Consider the following 21156-nt stretch of genomic DNA (forward strand, 5'->3'; position numbering starts at 1 on the left):
AGCAGTCCTCTGATTATACAAAACAAATTAAAATGAGTTCTATATTAAGCATTGGGATTATAGAACAGCTGATGGGTGATGTTCTACCGTCTTCACATCACGAGACCATAAATCCAGCTGAAGAGAGCAGCAGATTTTTGTTGTGTATGAGCACGTGAAGCACCAATAATTCCCATGCACCGGTGGGTCCTGAGGCCAGCACTTCTGCTTTTGTTCTCATACCAAACTCCAACACCTGAGAATCTCTGCAGTCCCCCAACCTTCTTCTATCCTTTCCCTCTTATTTCTTTGTGTCTCTCGTCTTTCCTTTGCAACCCATCTTTCTGTACTTTTCTCCAACAAAACTTGAAAATGTCAGAAGGATCAAGTCTTCTTCCATTGATGCTCTTTCTTCCTTTTCTGCTTGTCGGTATGAGAGAAGGGGTTCACTGCTTTGAAGAGGTGAATGTGGTCAATCTGAAGAAGTTTCAATGGAGAGACGTAAACCATGTCTCAAGCTGTCAGCCTCAGAAATCAAGTAAGTCTGAAGTCTGAACATAGAGCACATGATATACAAGTCTCGTTGGGTTGGTTGCTAATAGCTTTTCTTGACATTTTACTCACTGTCCACTTCGGGTTCTGTGTTCTATCATTGGTCTCTCGTGCTTTATGTGAATCAATTTTTTTGTTTCCTTCTTTCAAAATTTTTCTTCTTTCGAGGTTGTTTGAGGGAACCCAACTACTTTGGATCAAGCTCGGGCCTGAGACTTAAATTTTGGGTTGTCTGGATTAATTGATATATGTGCTTTATGGGTCTTATTTTCTGTTTTAATTTGTTCTTTTCAAGGTTGTCTTGATGGAAACTACTTGTTTTGGATAAAAGAACATCAGAAATGAAATTATTTATTCTGTACAAGAATTTGCTCTACTAATGGAGCTTTCTACTCAAATCCATGTCTAGAGAGATGGTTGCACTACTTCAGGACCTGAAGCAGATTTTCATTTTCTGTTCTGGATTTTAGGAAAAGAGAAGGGAGTGACAATGTTGGAGATGAAGCACCGGGATTACTGCTCCGGACTGGTCAAAGACTGGAACAAGAAACTTCAGAAGCACTTAATTTCCGATGACCTGCGGGTTCAGTCACTCCAATCACAAATCAAAAGAGCAGATTCTGGCAGGACTGAAGGTTTTTCCGAAGCTCAACTCCCTCTGACCTCTGGCATAAAACTTCAGACTCTAAACTACATAGTTACTGTGGAATTGGGGGGTAAGAACATGACAGTGATCGTCGACACTGGAAGTGATCTCACATGGGTCCAGTGTGACCCCTGCAAATCATGCTATGGCCAACAAGACCCACTCTTCAAGCCTTCTATTTCCCCTTCGTATCAGTCGGTTTTGTGTAACACATCCACTTGCCAAACTTTGCAATTAGCTACTGGCAATTCGGGAGTATGCGGAACTGATCAACGAACCTGCAACTATTTTGTTAGGTATGGAGACGGGTCCTACACTCGAGGTGAGCTAGGACGAGAGCGACTTGATCTTGGTGGCACTGTCATGGAAGGTTTTGTCTTCGGCTGTGGTCGGAACAACAAAGGTCTCTTTGGGGGAGCTTCTGGTCTCATGGGCTTGGGCAGGACTAAGCTCTCCTTGGTTTCTCAAACTTTCAGTAAGTTTGGTGGAGTTTTCTCCTACTGTTTACCTTCATCAGAAGCTGATGCTTCTGGTTCATTAACTCTGGGTGGAGATTCTTCTGTTTATAAGAATTCTACACCCATTTCTTATACCAGAATGATTTCACATCCACAGCTCTTGAGCTTCTATTTTCTCAATCTCACCGGTATTAGTATTGGCGGGGTGGCTTTGGAAGCTCCAGGTTTTGCACAAGGTAGAATTCTCATTGATTCTGGAACTGTTATTACAAGACTAAAGCCATCAGTTTACGGGGCTCTGAGATCTGAGTTCCTGAAACAGTTCTCAGGATTCCCTCCAGCTCCAGGTTTTTCCATCTTGAATACATGCTTTAACCTCAGTGAGTATGAAGAAGTGAACATTCCCACAATAAAAATGCATTTTGAGGGTGATGTTCAGGTGAATGTAGATGTTTCAGGGATCTTTTATTTTGTTAAGAGTGATGCTTCTCAAGTCTGCTTGGCTGTGGCTAGCCTTGCTTATGAAGATCAGGTTGGGATTATTGGGAATTTTCAGCAGAAAAATCTGAGGATTGTTTATGATAGTAAGCAAACAAGGTTGGGATTTGCAGAAGAGATTTGCAATTTTACTTAAATAGATAACCGACAGGAATGGAATTATAATTGTGAATATATTTACCCTGAGGCAAAAGCCAGTATATAGCCTTGAAATCATTAAGTGCCAGCTTCTTCATATTATTTTAAATTATCATGGAGGAGCTTATAATGAATTGTTGGTTCATATTGTTGTTAATTTTTGTGGAGAGAACTGCAGTTCATTGTATGTCTTTGTAGACGTTGAGTAAAGTAGTTTGGCATCATATTTACTTCTTTAATGTAGATAAGGAAAAGATTCAGTAATCTTTTCTATAAAACTTCAAAAATAGAGAGTATTCCAAAAGTTGATGCTTGGAATAGGCTACCATGCCTAGGAAATAACTGCCCCTGTCATGTATTGACAAATTGATTCCAACCCATTTGTCTGGGACCAGAAGGAAAAATTCTCGTTCCTTTTAATCAGGATATAAACACCACTGTACACTTACTAAAAACACCCTCCTGTAATATGTACTTCACAAAAGCACCTACCTCTCCATGCTTACTTTTTATGTTGGTGGCTGGGTTTGTTACAAGAATCAGTACTCATATTGAAGAAGATTCCATTCCTAGAGAGGTATAAGGTTGTTTCTCATGCTGTTTCAGTGTGATTGCACTTATATTATTGACTTAAATTTAAACTCTACTGAATGCTAAATATTTATTGAAGAGAGCACTATTTCACTCACTCCCACCCATTTATTGAAGAGAGCACTAAGTTTGAACCTTTAATGACTTCAACGTTAAACCCATTTTACTAAGTTCATTTGTAAAGCTGCAAACTGACAAAAAAAAAAAACAGATACTTTGAACTTTCCTATGCTTACAGTTCCATTGCTACTATGTCAATGGGTCAGGCTTGGCATGGGGCGATCTCAACCGAAACATGAATAAGGCTGACCTAACCCTAACCCAATAGGATCAGGTCAACGCGGGTTTACCACCTAACCCGACCCACTGACATCCCTATCTGTAGCTATTCATATTTGCATGATATTAGAGCTATGATAAGAGTAGTAAATTGAATTTCCAGCTCAACTTCTATAATGAGTTTAGTTGGACAGAGATCCCTATCCATCAGGTTTTACCCTCTTTCCTGCCAAAGCTGCCACTAATTGTTGGGCATTAAACACTCGTTTACTCTAACGTGAGAACTGAGAAGCCAATTCTTTATCTTGCACTACAAATTGCATCTCTTATTTACCGAGATAAGGTAGGAAATCCATAATTCGTAACCAGTGCAAAGATGTCCCATGCTGACGAACTGAGAAGGAAAGATAAAGATCACTCTATCTCCTTGGAGGCTTGTTCAATTTTTTGAGAAGAAAAGGTGATAAAATACAAGACAATAAAATAGAAATCTTAGGTAAGACTACTTACATAATGTAAAATTGAACGGGGATTAAGATGAAAGATGTGTAGTACATAAAAATGAAAAGAATATTACAAAAAGTGCATGTGATTCTCACCTTCAATATTGGTACTGTATTCTAAACTTGGGAACTTTTTACTCAATTTCAAATCTGCAATTAATGTTGAATCACTTTTTCAGAAACTAGTGTATTCTAGCCATTTAACAATCAATGAATTTGCAATAAAAGTGTAATCTGTAAGGAACAACAAAGAAGGAAGCAGGGAACAACAACAATTTCTGACTTATCCACTGTGATCTCAGTCAGTGGACAAGCAAAGGTTTCTTCAGTCACTCCACATTCCAGGGAGATAAATTGAAATGCTTGAGCAACACCGTGTCATGTAAGTTCAGATGGATAGGAAGTAGGAAATCCTTGTTCAACTGTCATTCTTGGTTGAAAGATATGTAGTTAGAGTTCACCTTGGCTTTCATCAGGTGTTGTTGACAAGGGAAGCCAGTTCAATGTTCTCACTTTCTTGGCTTTCTATTGTCGTTAACATCTCAGCTGGAAGGATGGACGATGTGGGATCACTTCTAGGCACCAAAAAAAGAAAAGAGAGTGGCAAAATTCTCATTATGTTGCGGATCAAGATGGCCAGCCAAAGGTTATCAAAGTGTACACGGGTAACCTTCAATATATGCAGTAGGAGGCCCCCTCCTGATGAAGATGTGAGTATGCCAACATTATCAATTGACATTAGCAAAGCAAAGAAAGTACCCTCTATTCCTGGGGGACAAAGCTTGGAACTGAGTACAAGAAGGGGCATCCATTTCAGACGCCCAATCATTTGAGAAACACATTCATCAATTACAGCAAAAAAATAATCAGGTACGCCCAATTTCAGGTTTAGCCTCAGCACTAACATCAAATCCAGCATCCCCGATACACCATAAAGTAACTGAGTCCAGAAAAGCATGTCACGGAATTGATAGTCCTTTAAAATGTTTTGGTAGAGTAGCACCCCAAGAAGGGACCCTACTGAGCCAACAGAGAATATGGATCCAACAATCTCCTGCATGAAGAAAAGGGAATATTAGTTTGACAGACTAAAATTACGACAAGTCCTTTTGTCCTATAGGCTTCCCAACAAAAACAGAATTGAAGTACCTGAGAGAATGATGGACCTGCTTTTGCATCTGTGTACCAATAGAACATTCCTTCAAGGATGTTCAAGCTCAATGCAAGCGACAGATACATATATGCACATGGTCTCCATACCTCTGGGCATTTCAGTGTAGTCCACATAGCTTTACTGGCATCCAACAACTTCTGGTGTACCTGGTTTCTGAATAACACTTAAGAATACAATGCTATAGAAGAGGGAAGTCATAGAATAACAAAAAGAAAAAGTATAGTGAATATATAATACCTGTCCATAGGAAAAGTTTGGCATGCGATTTTCATTAAGCAACATTCCAACCAGAAGGACCAGCACAAATGGGATAGAAAGCAAGCCAAATACCCCCTGTCAGGAAAAAAAAATAACTCTGTTTACCAAATACTCAGTCTATGCCTTGCACCACAATAATTACAAATAAACAAAGCAAGAAAAGATTCATTGTAAGCATTAAACAATTCCAAATTAGAAATATCAGTAGAATGAGTGACAAGAACAAACCAAAGGGCCAATTAGGTGAACAAGAAATCCGCTGATGAAGAACCCCAGTAGTGACCCAATGGAAGAGCTCAGTCCACACAAACTTTGCATGTCAGCAGCAAGAGAGGGATGATTTATACTGTTTTGAGCAACACAGGCATCAATTGTTACATCTGCTATTGCTACTCCAGCACTCCCAGCTGTAAGAGACATTAATGCAGGAACAATATGCAACTTCCTGTGCAGAGATAGAAAGACCATGGAAATCACACCTAGAAAACCTGAAACTTACAAAGACAAAATTCTCATCAAGCTTGTTACTTCGAGAACTGACAAGTGAGGGATTTTTCAGATAGAATACTATAATTTAGTAAACAATAAATTAGGACGTTATTATTTTCTTCTTGTTGATTATCTCACTAGCATTTGAATGCAGACATAGAGATACTAAATCATCTTTTTGGTATAGGTAATGAAGGGGCAGGCCAAATCCAAAGTTTATCCACCCAGAAAAAAACACAGTAAAAGGAAGATAGGAGATAAAGAGAGAAATGCTTTGACAAAGCAACAAAAACAATATACACAAAGAGGCCCCTAGTGATAGCCTACTTTGTAGGGATAGTGAGCATTTGCAGGTTGAGGAGCATACAAAAGCTGATTAGACACAATCTGCTTCAGATGGAAGGTCCACTATGAGGTATTGTGCATTCCTAGAAATTTAGTCAAATGGAAAAGTAAAGAAAGCAAAACTTTGGCTGAATATTGAACTATGGAGCATCCAGCTTATAAGATAATTTGTTAGAAACACCTTACAAGAAAGTTGATTTTGCTTTCGCTCTTCATATAAAGCTTTAATATGATAATCAAGTTGCTCTATGTATTGCTTCTAATCCGTTTTTTTGATAGATAACAATTGCTTCTAATCCTATTTCCAATTAGGGATGATGATTGCTTCACCAGAGACTAGAGAGAGGGCCCTAATGATCAAAGCATCTACCTCCTTTAGTGAATTCTAAGAGTAAGTTGTATTGATTATATCTATTTCAGGCTGGGATCTGTTATTTTTGTTCACTAGCCTAAATGGGAATGATTAAGGGAAGCATGCAACTTGCAAATAATAAACTTTACTGTTCATATATTAGGAGGACATTGAAGTTTAGGAATTTGGTGTATGTTTCTGTGTGCATATGTACATAGGGAGAGAGAGAGAGAGAGAGAGAGAGAGAGGATGTTTGGCTTTAGAGAGAAATGGATGTATCAGTGGGTCGTTATTAATATTTGAACTGAACCCAACGAAGCCTTGCCCCAATTATATGGGGTCAGCTACATAAATCCTGTTCTACCATTCAGCTCTATTCAGTACTATCCATTGTTTTTTTTTTTTTTTTGATCAATAACAGAATGCTTTATTAGATTATAAAAATTGTGAAACTTTGAGTACAAGAGAGGGGAGGTAAAATATCTTAACTCCCCCACAACAGAGAACAAGAAGGAAAGCTAAAAAGTAGTCCAAAACAAAGAATCCTTAAGCACCCCTTGCTTGGCTAACCCATCAGCCATGGAATTAGCACTTCTCTTCACCCAACTGTACTTCACCTCAATATCCCTACTCAGCCATTTAAACTTTTTCTTTTCATTTCTGTAGCTCCACAACCATTGCTATCTTCCTTCAACCACCTAATTACCACCTCCGAGTCCCCTTCAATGATCAAGCACCGAAAGTTTAATTCTCTTGCTCTTTTGATTCGTTCCAAAGCTGCTAAAATCTCTGCCCTAAGAAAGTCACCCTCACCAATAGGGCCAGAGAACATAGCAAAAATAATCCCAGCCTCATTTCTGCTAAAATCTCTGCCCTAAGAAAGTCACCCTCACCAATAGGGCCAGAGAACATAGCAAAAATAATCCCAGCCTCATTTCTGAAAACTCCCCCAATCCCAGAAGGCCCAGGATTCCTTAAACTACAACCATCAAAATTCAGTTTCATGAATCCTGAAGGAGGGGGGGACCAAGAAGGTCTAGAGGTCCTTTTGCATTGAGCCGAGGTAGCAACTTCTTTCCACTTTCTCAAAAGATCAGCTATGGAGAACTCTGAAAAAAGCTCCAAAGATTTCAGCCAATGACTGACCCTTAAGTGTATCAATTCAGTTAAATTCTCCATAGATCTTTCCTTGTCTGAAAAAAGTCTAGAGTTCCTCTCTTCCCATATGGACCAGCACACAGCTGTTCTAATGCTTCTCCACATGATCTTCCCTCTTTTCTTAGGCCATCTAGAGAACAAGGGAGAGAACGAGCTTTGCAAACTCACGGGGGGATTCCAAGTGCATCCAAAAAAGGATGAAGCCCATTCCCAAATAGTCTTAGTAACCGGACAAGTAACCATAAGGTGGTAAGCCGTTTCCCCATTAGCTTTACAAAGAACATACCTATTGGGAAGTAAGCAAGAATTATGTCTCTTTCTTTGAAGCAAGTCGGTTGTGTTTATTCTTTCCAAGAAAGTTTTCCAGCAAAAACTACCAACCCGAGGAGGAATGGGTTTACTCCAAATCTCATTAACAGGGAAGGAAAGGCCAGAGGGAGCAGGAGGATGGACCAAGGTCTCAAAAAACGATGCACAGGAGAAGTAACCATTGGAGGACGGGGTCCAAATTCTGGAGTCATCCTTACTCGGGTCCAAGAAAACATTTTCAAGGGTGGCTAGTGGAGACGACAGGCAGCCCAAATCCGTATCCCTTATTGTTCTCCTCAACCCTAGATTCCATCCAAAACCGGAATTAGAATTGTTATGGACCCTTAAATCATTTCTCACTACTTCAATCCATGTGCTTTTCAGCCTGCCTCTAGTTTTTATAGACCCTTCAACTTGCAGAAGATCACTTACTAACCGATTCTATAGATGGTCTTCTCTCCATGTGATGAAACTATCTCAGTCTACTTTCCTTCATTTTATCATCTACTGGAACTATTCCTGGGCTCCTTCAAATAAGTTCATTTCTGATCCTATCTTTTGTAGTTTTCCCAAACATCCATCTCAGCATTTGTGTTTACACCACACTCACTCACTCACCATTCCAAGGTGCCTTTGTGGAAGGTAGGCAGATTGTGGATCAAATTTTAGTAGCCAATGAGTGTGTTGCGAAAAAAAGAAAGGGTAGAGGAAAAGGGTTGGTGTGTAAGGTGGACCTAGAGAAAGCTTATGATAAGGTTAACCGGGAAGTGCTACTTCAAATGTCAGAAATGTTAGGCTTTGGAACCAAATGGAGGTCTTGGATTAGAGGATGTCTACGTTCTGCCCATTATTCAATTCTTATTAATGGAGTAGCAAAGGATTTCTTTCCAGCTGAGAGAGGAATTAGACAAGGAGACCCCTTATCCCCTTTTCTCTTCACTTTAGTGGTTGAGGTGTTAAGCAGAATGGTGGCGAAAGCCGACCTCCAAGGTTTGATTAGAGGGTGGAGGATAGGTATAAATCAAGAGGTTGTTACCCACCTTCAATTTGCAGATGACACAATCTTCTTTTGTGAGGGAGGTAACAAGGAAGGTGTGGTTAATCTAAAGCTACTATTGGATAACTTTGTGGGAATGACAGGCTTAAGGATAAACTGGACCAAAACAGGCATTGCAGGGATCAATCTGGAGGAAGGGGAACTTAATAGATTTGCAGAGATTTTGGGGTATGAGATTAAAAGTTGGCCAATTAACTACTTGGGGTTACCTTTAGGTGGGAACCCTAGGTCAAAAGGTTTTTGGAAGCCAGTCATTGAAAGATTTGCTAGGAAGCTAGCTCTGTGGAGGAGGAATTACATCTCTCTTGGTGGAAGGATAACATTGATTAGAGCCATGTTGGCAAACCTCCCTATTTACTTCCTCTCAACCTTTAGAATACCCTATAGAGTAGCAAGGAGGTTAGAAAAATACATGAGAGATTTCCTTTGGGACCCAGGTGAGGAGAGGAAGGATCACCTGATTAATTGGGATCAAGTTAGAAAGCCCAAGGATAAAGGGGGTTTGGGAATAGGAAACATCTCAATTAGGAACATAGCTCTGTTAGGAAAATGATTGCGGAGATTCCCATTTGAGAGAGATAGGATGTGGCACAAAGTCATTGTGAGTATTTTTTTTTTTCTATCAATAACACTTTCATTAATTCATCAGTAGAAAATTTACAAGTGGAAGACAAACACACTTATCTTCCAAGAGTCACAAAGAACTTCAAGAAATGAAAAAAGAAAATACAAAGATACAAAGACACTAACGTTACAACTTAGCCCAAAACAAAGAATCCCTTTCTGCCCCTTGTTTTGCTAAACCGTCAGCTAGGGAATTAGCTAATCTTTTAATCCAACATGTCTTAACTTCCATCTCCCGCACCAGCCATTTGAATTTCATCTTCTCATTATTATACTTCCATAAATCATTTTGATCTTTAGTCAGCCACTCTATCACCACCTCTGAATCCCCTTCAATTATAAGTTTCTTGATGTTCAATTCCTTAGCTTTCCGGGCTCCTTCCATAACTACACATATCTCAGCTCTAAGGGAGTCACCCACTCCAATTGGGCCTGAGAACATAGCAGAGATGACCCCATTTTCATCTCTAAAAACACCCCCGATCCCCGATTAAAAGTCATTGTGAGTATTCATGGTTTGGATGGAAATGCTTGGGATGCAAAAGTTTCCCCTCATGTTTCCTCATCTTCTCCTTAGAAAGCAATTTATGAAATTTACCCAACATTCCTTAATTCCATTCGGTTTGATGTGGGCCAGGGTAATAAAGTTCGTTTCTGGGAAGACCTTTGGGTGGGAGATAGTCCACTCAAAGACCTCTTCCCTAATCTATACACTTAGTCAAATTTCAAAGGGAAAACAGTAAGCACTTTGGGTAATCCTAGCCTAAGTGGGGTCAATTGGAATCTGGGTTTCAGGAAGGGCCTTAGGGAAAATGAATGCGCCTCTTTAATTCAACTGCTGAATCTAATAGGACAAGTTCATTTGGACCCATCCTTGGAAGATTCTAGAATTTGGAAAGGCTCCTCAGATGGCCTCTTCTCTTGTTCCCCTTCCTTTAATGTTCTGGCCACACCTAGCAACCCGGTTGGGGAATTCCCTATAAAAGAAATTTGGAGTAAGCCTATCCCCCCAAAAATTCAAACCTTCTGTTGGGCCATTTTTCCTTGGCAAGGTTAACACGTGTGATATGCTGCAGAAAAGAAGGCCTTTTGCTTGCCTTTTTCCTCACATGTTCTCCTTTTGTAAGGTAAGTGGTGAGACCTTGACACATCTATTGTTATCTTGTTCCTTTATGCATCATATTTGGGAATCTTTTTGTCTTCTCTTTGGTTGCAGGTGGGTTTCCCCTCAAGATGTGGCAGGACTTTTCAACTGAGACTTTTTGAGGCAATCAAAGAAAAGAGGGAAGGTTATGTGGAAAGCTACAAAGGCAACTATTTGTTGGGTGATATGGGAAGAAAGGAATAACAAAATATTCTTCGATAAGAGTAGAACAATGGAGGAGGTAATTGACACAATCAAAGCTAAAGTAGTTCATTAGGTAAGATCTTTGCATATTTTCCAAGATTTTTCAATCATAGAAATTATAAGATCCTAGACAGAAGTAGCACAATCTTCAAGAGTGTAAGAAAGAGTAAGGATGGAATGGAAACCTCTAGATGGTAACAGAATTAAACTGAATTTTGATGAAAGCTCATTTGGAAATCCGGGATTGTCAGGTATCGGGGGAGTAATTAGAAATTCTAAAAGGAGAATATTAGCAATATTCTCTAGACCTATCAACATGGGCAACTCTCTAAATGCTAAGGTAATGGCATTGCTACAAGGATTGAAGATAGCCAAGCAACTAGGAATGAGGCATATTGAGGTTGAAGGGGATTCCAAGGTGATCATCTCTTGGGCTAAAAACAATAGAACTACTCTGTGGACTTTCAAACAAGTGATAAAGGAAGTGGGAAAGGTTGCAAGGGAGATAGAGGCAGAATTCAAATGGGTTAGAAGGAGTGCAAATGGGCTAGCTGATTATCTTGCTAAACAAGGGGCTTTGAGGCAACAAATGTTTTGGGCTGCAATGTAAAAAGGGACAGAAATATGTAATAGTGTGGGACTTCTAGCCCCATACACTGTTGTAAAACTTTTTAACTTTAATTTTGTTATGCAGGAGAGAAGAATGGAAGAAGAGAGAAGAAGAGAGAAGAGAAAACTGAGAGCAAAAAGATACTGCTGGCGGCGCAGCTTTTTTAATATATATACTAGGCGACAGCAACTAAAATAAAAAGGAGTAAAAGTACAATAGTACCCCTGCAGTACTATACATAGGAAAAAATAACAGCTGTTAACACTCCCCCTCAAGTTGGGACATAGATGTCAATCATGCCCAACTTGTCACATAAATCATGATGTCGTGAGTGGTGTAGTCCTTTTGTAAAGATGTCTGCAAGTCAATCCTCAAAGTTGACATAGGGAGTACACACTTCCCCTGTGATAACCTTCTCTCTGATAAAATGCTTGTCGACTTCGATGTGTTTAGTTTTATCATGTAGCACAGGGTTAGCAGCAATGTTTATGGCTGCTTTGTTATCACAAAATAGGGTCATAGGTCTGTCCACTGGAAAACCCAACTCACTCAATAGATTCTTTATCCACATAATTTCAGTCACTCCATGAGCCATTGCTCGATATTCAGCTTCAGCACTGGATTTAGCTACCACACTTTGCTTTTTGCTTCTCCAGGTAACTAGATTTCCTCCTATGAAGGTATAGTAGCCACTAGTTGACTTTTTGTCATTTAGGGATCCTACCCAATCTGCATCAGTATATACTTCAACTTTCAAATGTCTGTGCCTTTGAAACAACAAGCCAGTACCTGGAAACCTTTTAAGGTATCGGAGGATTCTTTCTGCTGCTTCAAGATGAGTGGTCATAGGGGCATGCATGAACTGGCTAAGGACACCAACTGCATAAGCAATGTCTGGGCGGGTCATAGAAAGATATAAAATCTCCCTATAAGTCTCTGAAACTGTTTCACATCCTTGATAGGTTCACCTTGGTTGTCACCTAATTTATGGTTAGGATCAATAGGGGAATTAACTGGCTTCACTCCCATTTTTCCTGTATCCTGGAGTAAATCTATGACATGCTTCCTTTGGGAAATGAAGATACCCCTTTTTGAGCGGGCAACTTCAATTCCTAGGAAGTATCTTAGAGGACCTAGATCCTTTACTTTAAGCTGTGTGGCAAGAAAACTCTTCAACTTTTGGATTTCATCCTTCCAGTCGCTAGTGATAATTATATCATCAACATATACTATCAAGGCAGCAACTTTACCTTCTCCTCTTTTCACAAACAATGTGTGATAAGATTGACATTGCTTGTATCCTTTCTGCTGAACCGCTGCATGGAATCTGTTGAACCAGGCTCTCGGTGATTGTTTCAGCCCGTATAAAGACTTCTTCAACCTGCACACCTTTTGTTCATTGCCTTGAGCCTGAAAACCAGGGGGTTATATCATGTAAAGTTCCTCTTCAAGGTCACCATTCAAGAATGCATTCTTAATATCAAGCTGATGTAGATCCCAGTCAAGATTAGCAGCAAGAGAGAATAGAACTCTAATGGAGTTCATCTTGGTAACGGGTGCAAAAGTCTCTACATAATCAACTCCGTACACTTGTGTAAACCCCTTGCCACTAAACGAGCTTTATACCTCTCCACCGTGCCATTAGCCCTATGTTTGACTGTGAACACCCATTTACATCCAACTGGATCCTTTCCCTTAGGAAGATCTACAAGTTCCCATGTGCCATTTTTATGAAGGGCATTAATTTCTTCCTTCATAGCATTTGTCCATTCAGGTACTAAAAGAGCTTCTACCACATTCTTAGGGATAGGGACACTATCAATGGATGTGAGAAAGGCTCAAAAAGAGGGTGAAATGTTTTCATAGGAAACAAAGTGGGAAATGGGGTGTTTAGTGGTGCACGATCTAACACCTTTCCTGTGAGCAATAGGAAGGTCAAGGTCATTAGCAACAAAGGTATCAATTGCAATGGGGTCAGGGACATCAATGGGAACCAAGATACCTGAGTGAGTATGATCCGCCCCCGAAGAGTTTAATGGCATTGGAGGTACAACTTTTGGATTCTCCACAGTTCTTGAATTTGGTTGGCCTTTGTGACGACGGAAGAAGACACAAAAAGGAGGATCAGGAAGAAGAGGGAGTTGAACCAATTTCTCCTCATTCCTACTCTCCCCCTGAGGAGAAACAGGGAAGAAAGGCTCACTCTCAAAGAAAGAGGCATCCATGGAAACATAGAATTTTTGAGAAACAGGATCAAAACAACGGTATCCCTTCTGAGTGAAGGAGTACCCCAGGAATATGCAAGGAATAGCACAAGGATCCAATTTTTCACGAGTGGGAGACAAATTTTGGACAAAGCTATGACAACCAAACACACGAGGAATGGGAAGGGGGGCCTTAGGAAAGAGAAACTGATGTGGGGCTTTGCACTCTAACCAACGAGAGGGCATACGGTTGATGAGGTAGGTAGCACAAAGGACAGCCTCAAGCCAAAAGCGTTTTGGGACATTCATATGGAGTAGTAAACCCCGAGCCACTTCAAGGAGGTGTCGGTTCTTTCTTTCAGCAATACCATTTTGTTGTAGTGTTCGGGCACAAGAGCTACGGTGAAGTGAACCACATGACGCAAAAACTTCTGTAAGATCACTATGAAAATATTTTGGCATTATTTGACTGAAAAATTTGGATTTCAGTTTGAAATTGGGTGAAGACCATCCGTTGAAAATCTTGGATAATTTTTGGTACTTCATCCCTGGTCCGCATGGGATATACCCATGTATATCTAGAATAATCATCAATAATGGTAATAAAATACTTATAGCCACTCTCAAATGGTAAAGTAACAGAGCCCCACACATCAGAATGAACAATGTGAAAAGGAAATTCAGATTTATTATTTTTTGAAAGAAAATGAGTTCTACACTGCTTACTCAATTGACAAGTTTGACAAGAGAAACCTGAAACGGACACTGACTTAAACAACTCTAGAAACACCACTTTCAAAGACCCAAAAGATAAATGACCAAGATGACAATGCCATAAATAAACTTGACTCTTATAGGACCGACTCTTAGACTCTCTGACTTGAAGACCAGCCTTATTCTCCAGCATGTAAAGTCCATCAACCATACATCCTCTACCAATCATCCTCCCCGATGCCAGATCCAGGATCACACAGTAAGAAGGGAAAAAGGTCACTGAACAGTTTAAGGAATTAGTAACACTACTAACAGAGAAAAAATTAATGGGAAATTTCGGAACATGTAAAACATCAGAGAGGGTAAGGCCGAGAGGGAGAGAAATGGTTCCTTGACCAGCTATGGTAGTATATGATCCATCAGCTAGTCTCACCTTGAAGGTGATAGGTTTGAAAGAGGACGTACCAGTCATGTGTTTTGATGCTCCAAAATCAATGATCCAGGGAGTGTCAGGGTTATGAGAAGCAACATGGAAAGTTGTGGCAGAGTTACCTGATTGAGATGCAAATGAAGTTGAGGGAGGAGCATCCATTTGACGAATTGCTCTACCATAGAGCTCTAAATGGTCACGGAAGGAATTTATAATATCCTCCCTTGGGTCAGATCCAAATGAATGTGTCTGAGTCATAGTATGAATGGGGGGCTGATTCTCGTGAGTAGCCATGTTTGCCATAGTGTGTTTTCTTGTACCTTGCTGTCCGGACTTTTTATTCATATCTAAACCTTGCTTCGTATTCAGATCTTGAGCCCATTTCGGCTTCCCATGAAGATCCCAGCATGTGTCTCGGGTGTGTCGGGGTTTATGGCAATGAGTACACCACAATTTGTCCTTGTCATCCATCTTTTTCTGAAGATCCCCCTTCTTAGAAGTATTTCCCCCACCGGTAGTAACACTCCCTTTCGCTGCCAACACAACTGCATATCCTCCAGAATTGTTCATCAAATTCCTTCTGCTTTCTTCTGATTGTACAAGAGCATAAACTTCTTGAACTAGTGGAAGATCTTTGCTACCTAGGATCTGGACTCTGATAGATTCATATGTAGGGTTCAAACCATGTAAGAAAGCAAACACTCTCTGTTGGGAGACAAGCTTTTTGTACAGTTTTGCATCTTCATCACACTTCCAATCCACACTCCGATAATGATATAACTCCTTCCAGACAAAGGTCAAGTCTGAGTAGTACACAGATAGACACCTCTCCCCTTGTTTACAAGTAGACGATTCTGCCTGTAGCTGGTAGATTTTTGCATAGTGTCGCAGTTCCGAATATGTTGATTTTGCTTGTTCCCATATCTCATTTTCCGTTTCAGCCCACATGAAATTCCTTCTTATTTGAGGTTGCATAGAAACTAAAAGCTGTAGAGAACACTGATGTGGGCCCCACAGCAGTGGTCCCCACTGTGTTCGTAGGACAGCATGTGTAGTTATTTGTTTCAGTTATAATAGTGTCAGTTTGGGTCAGTTTGTTAATTCAGTTGTTATTTATTTCAGTTTTTATTTACTTTATTTATAATGTAAGTACTAAGGGCAGATCTGTCCTTTCCATTATGTACTGAACATAACCTATAAATAATAAGAGAGTGGCGGCGGCAGATCTGTAAGAATCTGTCCCTCCTTTCAACCCCTTGTGTTCTCATGTTTCTCTTCTATTCCTTCTCCTTTCTCTCACTTTTCTTCTGTTTTGTAAACCTAAAACCTATTAGGATTCAAGACTGATTACAGTCTTGATCTTCTACTTGGTATCAGAGCCTATCTAGGGCTTCTCATGTGCGTCTAGTCCAGCCGACCACATGAGGACTAGCTAGGGCTGGAAGCTTGTGAAGAAGTATTCGGCGGCTGAATCTTGGAGATTACCAGGAGAGGTTCGCAGCAGTTGAGGACTTGCCGTGGCTTGCAGAGAGTTGGTAATCAGGAAGAAGTAGCGAAGGTTAGGGTTCAAGTAACCCTAGAAGGCAGTAAACCGAAATCCATAAGTCTTTTTTTATTTAGTTTCAGAGACTGCAATCAGTCGAGATAGGTTGGACCTATCTAGGAGAGGCCGAACTGTTTTAAGTTTCTTTCTAGGGTTTGACTGTTGGGCCGAACCCCCCCCCCCCTCTCAGAGATTGACTGTTTTAAGTCCCACTTGTGCGGACTGCTTGGAGAGTGCAGCTGAGCACTTATTTCAGACCTACAGTTGAAACCCTAATTCTGCTCTCGCAGCAATGGGCCCCACAGTAGTGATTTCAGAAAATAGCATCTCAGATTGACAGGCTGCCTGGTACTGTGCATGCCGATTGATTTCAGATCAGATTTGAGTTGATTTCTTGCATATACTGTGATAGGCGATTGATTTCAGATCAGATTTGGGTTGGTTTCAGATCAGATCAGATCAGATTTGTGTTGGTTTCAGATCAGATTTCAGACCTGCTTGATTTTACTCTGTTTTTTGGTATAGTGGCTCTAACAGTTTGTAACCACTGATTCTTGATCAAAAATGGAGTTTAAGGGTCAGGGAGAAAGTAGTTTTGGAAACAACAGTTATGGTAGTGTATCTGAAACCGGGTTTCAGATTACAACTATGAGATTTGATGGGTCAAATTACTTGGAATGGGCTCAATCAGCCATGATGGCTATTGGAGGAAGGGGAAAACTGGGTTACCTCTTGGGAGATGTGAAAGAACCTTCCAAGGAGGACCCAACATACACCAAGTGGGTTCAAGAGAACTATTTGGTTATGGCATGGCTGTGTAATTCTATGCAACCACATATCAGCCGAAATTTCTTGTGGGCAAAGATAGCCAAAGAGATAAGGGATGTTGTGAAAGAAGCCTATTCCCAACCCCTTAATGTTGCAGAGCCTATGAACTGAAGTGTGAGGTGAACAGCCTTAAACAAGGAGAGAAGCTAGTTTCTGTCTACTTCTCTACCTTGAAATCCTTGTGGCATGAGATTGACCATCTAGAGACCCTTGAGTGGGAGAGTCTCAAAGATGCACAGACTCACAGAAAGCAAGTCGAGACGAATAGGGTATTTGAGTTTCTGGCTGGTTTGAATTTAGAATATGACATTGTGCGACAACAGATATTGACAAGAGATAGTGTGACCCTTTCTCAAGCATACTCCCTGGTGCATAGTGAAGAGACCAGGAGGAAAGTCATGATACAGCCTCAGCCCCCTTTCCCAGCCCTGACAGCTATTAAACCTAAGCCAGGGGGTGATCCAGAAAGGGACCGGAAGAAGGAAGATAAACGGGATCTGGTATGTGAACATTGCAAGAAACCCAAGCACACAAAAGATACTAGTTGGAAGCTACATCCTCACTTGGTCCCAACAAAACTAAGAAATAAGAAGGGTAATGCTCATGTGGTCGTGAACACTGATTCAGCATCCTCAACAGGCACATCCCTAGAGACTTTAGCCGTTGTTCGGGCTGCCCTCATACAGTTGGAAAAGGAAGTTGGGAGTTCAGCTCAGCCATCTCAGTCACCATCAGCTCCTGCCACATCTGCATTTGCACATTCAGGTACTCGAGCCTCAGCTTACCATGCTTCAGCTCCAGGTAATAATGACCACTACTAGGTAATAGATTTAGGTGCATCCGACCATATGACTAGCTTGCCATCATTGTTCACTTCTTATCACTTGTCCTCTGGCCGAGATAGAGTATCCATTGTTGATGGCTCTCTTGTTCCCATTTCAGGCAAGGAGGACATCAAGCTATCGGATACTATCCCTTTATCTTCTGTCTTGCATGTTCCTAAGCTTGATACTAACCTGCTTTCAGTTAGTAGTATTACCAAACACATGAATTGTTCAGTAACCTTTTTCCCTGACCGATGTGTTTTTCAAGACTTGGAGACGAGGAAGGTGATTGGGACTAGCCGTGAGACGAACGGGATCTATCTGCTTGGAGAGAGTTCTTGTCGAGAGGAGTCAGTGGATAAGAAGTCTTTTGTTTCCCAGTTTGTGAGTCCGGTTATGCTTTGGCATAACCGATTAGGTCATTTGTCTTTTAAGTCTTTGAAGAGTTTGTTTCCTGCTTTATTTGAGTCTGTTGAGTTATCAAAGTTGAGGTGTGAGAGTTGTGAGTTTGCCAAACATTGTAGAACCTCTTATTCTTTAAGTAATAAAAGGAGTAATTCCTCTTTTGATATTGTGCATACTGATGTTTGGGGGCCATATCATATCTCTTCTATGGGTGGGTACAGATATTTTCTATTGTTTGTTGATGACCATACCCGCTTTTCTTAGGTCTATCTTATGCGTTCTCGGGATGAGGTTCCTGCTCTGACCCAAAACTTCCATCAGATGATTCTCACTCAGTTTGGGGCCAAAATCAAAGTCCTTAGATCTGATAATGCAAAGGAATACTTTGCTCAGCCATTGACCTCCTACCTTCTTAGCCATGGAGTTATTCACCAGAGCACTTGCCCTTATACACCACAGCAGAACGGCGTTTCCGAAATGAAGAATAGGCATATCTTGGAGGTGGCTAGAAGCATTATGTTTACCTCCAATGTACCTATTCGCTTCTAGGGTGATGCTATCCTCACGGCAATTTATCTCATTAATCGAGTTCCTTCCCGGGTTCTTGATATGAAAACCCCTTTTTCCCTTCTATACCCAGATGAGGAGTTGTTCATTGTTCCCCTTAAAACCTTTGGTTGTACTTGTTTCGTTCAGCTTCTTGGGCCTCATCATTCCAAGTTTGAACCTAAGGCCTCCAAATGCATTTTCCTCGGTTATGCACAAACTCAAAAGGGTTATTGCTGCTATGATCCGGTTTCAGGGAAAAGGTTTGTCTCCATGGATGTCACCTTCTTTGAGGAGACACCCTATTATCCTAGGGTTTCTCCTCAGGGGGAGAGCAGTGAGAGTGGTAGTGGGGCTGGTGGAAGTGGGGTTGTTCCTTTACCTATTCCACTGGGTAATGAAGGTTGTAGTGGTGAGGGTGGTCAGAGGGAGCAGGAGTTGAGAGTCTATCACAGGCGATGCAGGCAGGTTGATCCTAGTCATCGGTAGTCCCGGCCAGCTCCAGTTCCTTCTGTGGCTCTAGATCCAGAGCCTACTAAGACACCTCCCACTGTTGCCACTTCCCCTCTTGTGGATGATCTTGATCTCCCTATTGCCATTCACAAAGGGAAACGACATTGCACCACTTCTACAGCTCACAGCATCTCACAGTTCTTATCCTATGATCGTTTATCTCCATCTTACCGGTCCTATCTCACTTCCATTGCCGATGTCCCTATTCCAAGAACAGTGCAAGAAGCCTTGTCAGTTCCAAAATGGAAAGATGCAATGCAAGTCGAAATGGATGCCCTGTTGAAGAATAATACTTGGGCACTGGTTGACCCACCAAAAGGAAAGAAACCGGGGGGATGCAGATGGGTGTTCACTGTGAAGCATAATGCTGATGGCTCTATTGAAAGGTACAAAGCCCGGCTGGTCGCAAAGGGGTTCACTCAGACTTATGGTATAGACTACTTGGAGACCTTTGCCCCAGTAGCCAAGATGACCACCATCCGAGTTCTATTATCCCTTGCAGCAAATCATTCTTGGCCCTTGTTCCAGATGGATGTTAAAAATGCCTTTCTGAATGGAGACTTACAGGAAGAAGTCTACATGCAGTTGCCTCCTGGATTCTATGATACAGAGACAGGTAAGAAGGTTTGCCGACTGAACAAGGCATTGTACGGTTTGAAACAGTCACCTAGAGCCTGGTTTGATAGGTTCAGATTAGCCCTTGGAAAGTTTGGTTATGTACAGGCCCAGTCAGATCATACACTATTCATCAAGAGGGTGGAGTCCTCTCTGACACTACTTGCAGTATATGTTGATGATATTGTGGTGACAGGAAATGACAGCCATGAGATTGAGTCCCTCAAACAGCTCCTTCATCAAGAGTTTGAGGTGAAGGATCTTGGTGCACTACGGTACTTTTTGGGTATTGAGGTTGCTAGATCCAAGCAGGGGATTTTTATCTCTCAGAGAAAATATGTTCTAGATCTGTTGGCGGAAACTGGAAAGTTGGGTGTTAAGCCTGCTGATACACCCATTGAACAAAATCACAAGATTAGTGCAGAGGGCGGGGAGCCTCTTGAAGACAAAGTTATGTTCCAACGGTTGGTTGGAAAGCTCCTATATCTCTGCCTCACTCGGCCAGATATCAATTATGCAGTTAGTGTTGTTAGCCAGTACATGCACTCCCCTAGAACTTCTCATCTTCTTGCGGCAGAGAGAATATTAGCATACTTGAAGAGATGCCCGGGTAGAGGTATACTGCTCAAGAACAATAATCACATGAGGGTGGAGGTCTATACAGATGCCGATTGGGCTGGGAGTGTTGATGACAGAAGGTCTACCTCTGGATATTATGCCCTTGTGGGAGGTAACCTTATCTCTTAGAGGAGTAAGAAGCAGAGTGTTGTTTCCCGCTCCAATGCTGAAGCGGAATACAAGTCAATGGCTAACGGAGTGGCTGAAATCTTATGGCTGAGGTCACTACTTGAAGAGTTAGGTATTGACTATGAAAAGCCCTTAATGTTGTATTTTGATAATCAGTCAGCTATTAATATAGCCCACAACCCAGTGCAGCATGACATAACTAAACATATCGAAGTTGATCGACATTTTGTGCGAGAGAGGGTCACATCACAAGAAGTGTGTCTTCCGTACATCACATCTAATATGCAGCTCGCGGATATCCTCACCAACGTTGTACCAAGGAAGAAGTTAGAGACAGACCTATCCAAGTTGGGCATGATAGATATCTACTCCCAACTTGAGGGGGAGTATAGAGAACACTGATGTGAGCCCCACAGCAG

General features: G+C 41.2%; 2 protein-coding genes across 3 annotated transcripts in view; one reads left to right on the top strand and one right to left on the bottom strand.

The window, feature by feature from the left end:
- Positions 1-216: 216 nt before the first annotated feature.
- On the top strand, positions 217-2458 carry LOC104603231 (aspartyl protease family protein At5g10770-like). The gene is made up of 2 exons (XM_010267207.3): positions 217-517; positions 1002-2458. Exons 1-2 carry the CDS (start codon positions 352-354, stop codon positions 2267-2269), a joined length of 1434 nt encoding a protein of 477 aa, XP_010265509.1. The 5' UTR covers positions 217-351; the 3' UTR covers positions 2270-2458.
- A 1309-nt stretch (positions 2459-3767) lies between these two features.
- The window catches only part of LOC104603230 (putative folate-biopterin transporter 2), a 40603-nt gene continuing 23214 nt past the window's right edge, over positions 3768-21156 (bottom strand). The window contains exons 2-5 of one of the 2 annotated variants that reach the window (XM_010267205.3): positions 5305-5570; positions 5056-5151; positions 4794-4964; positions 3768-4698 (exon numbers count right to left, since the gene is read on the bottom strand). In XM_010267205.3, coding sequence (XP_010265507.1) covers positions 4117-4698; positions 4794-4964; positions 5056-5151; positions 5305-5570 — 1115 coding nt within the window. In that variant the 3' untranslated portion in view covers positions 3768-4116. The remainder of the gene's footprint in view (positions 4699-4793; positions 4965-5055; positions 5152-5304; positions 5571-21156) is intronic. The other variant, XM_010267206.3, reaches the window with a different exon arrangement.

This window comes from Nelumbo nucifera, chromosome 2 (assembly GCF_055504915.1).
Source record: "Nelumbo nucifera cultivar China Antique chromosome 2, China Antique-T2T, whole genome shotgun sequence".
NCBI lineage: Eukaryota > Viridiplantae > Streptophyta > Magnoliopsida > Proteales > Nelumbonaceae > Nelumbo > Nelumbo nucifera.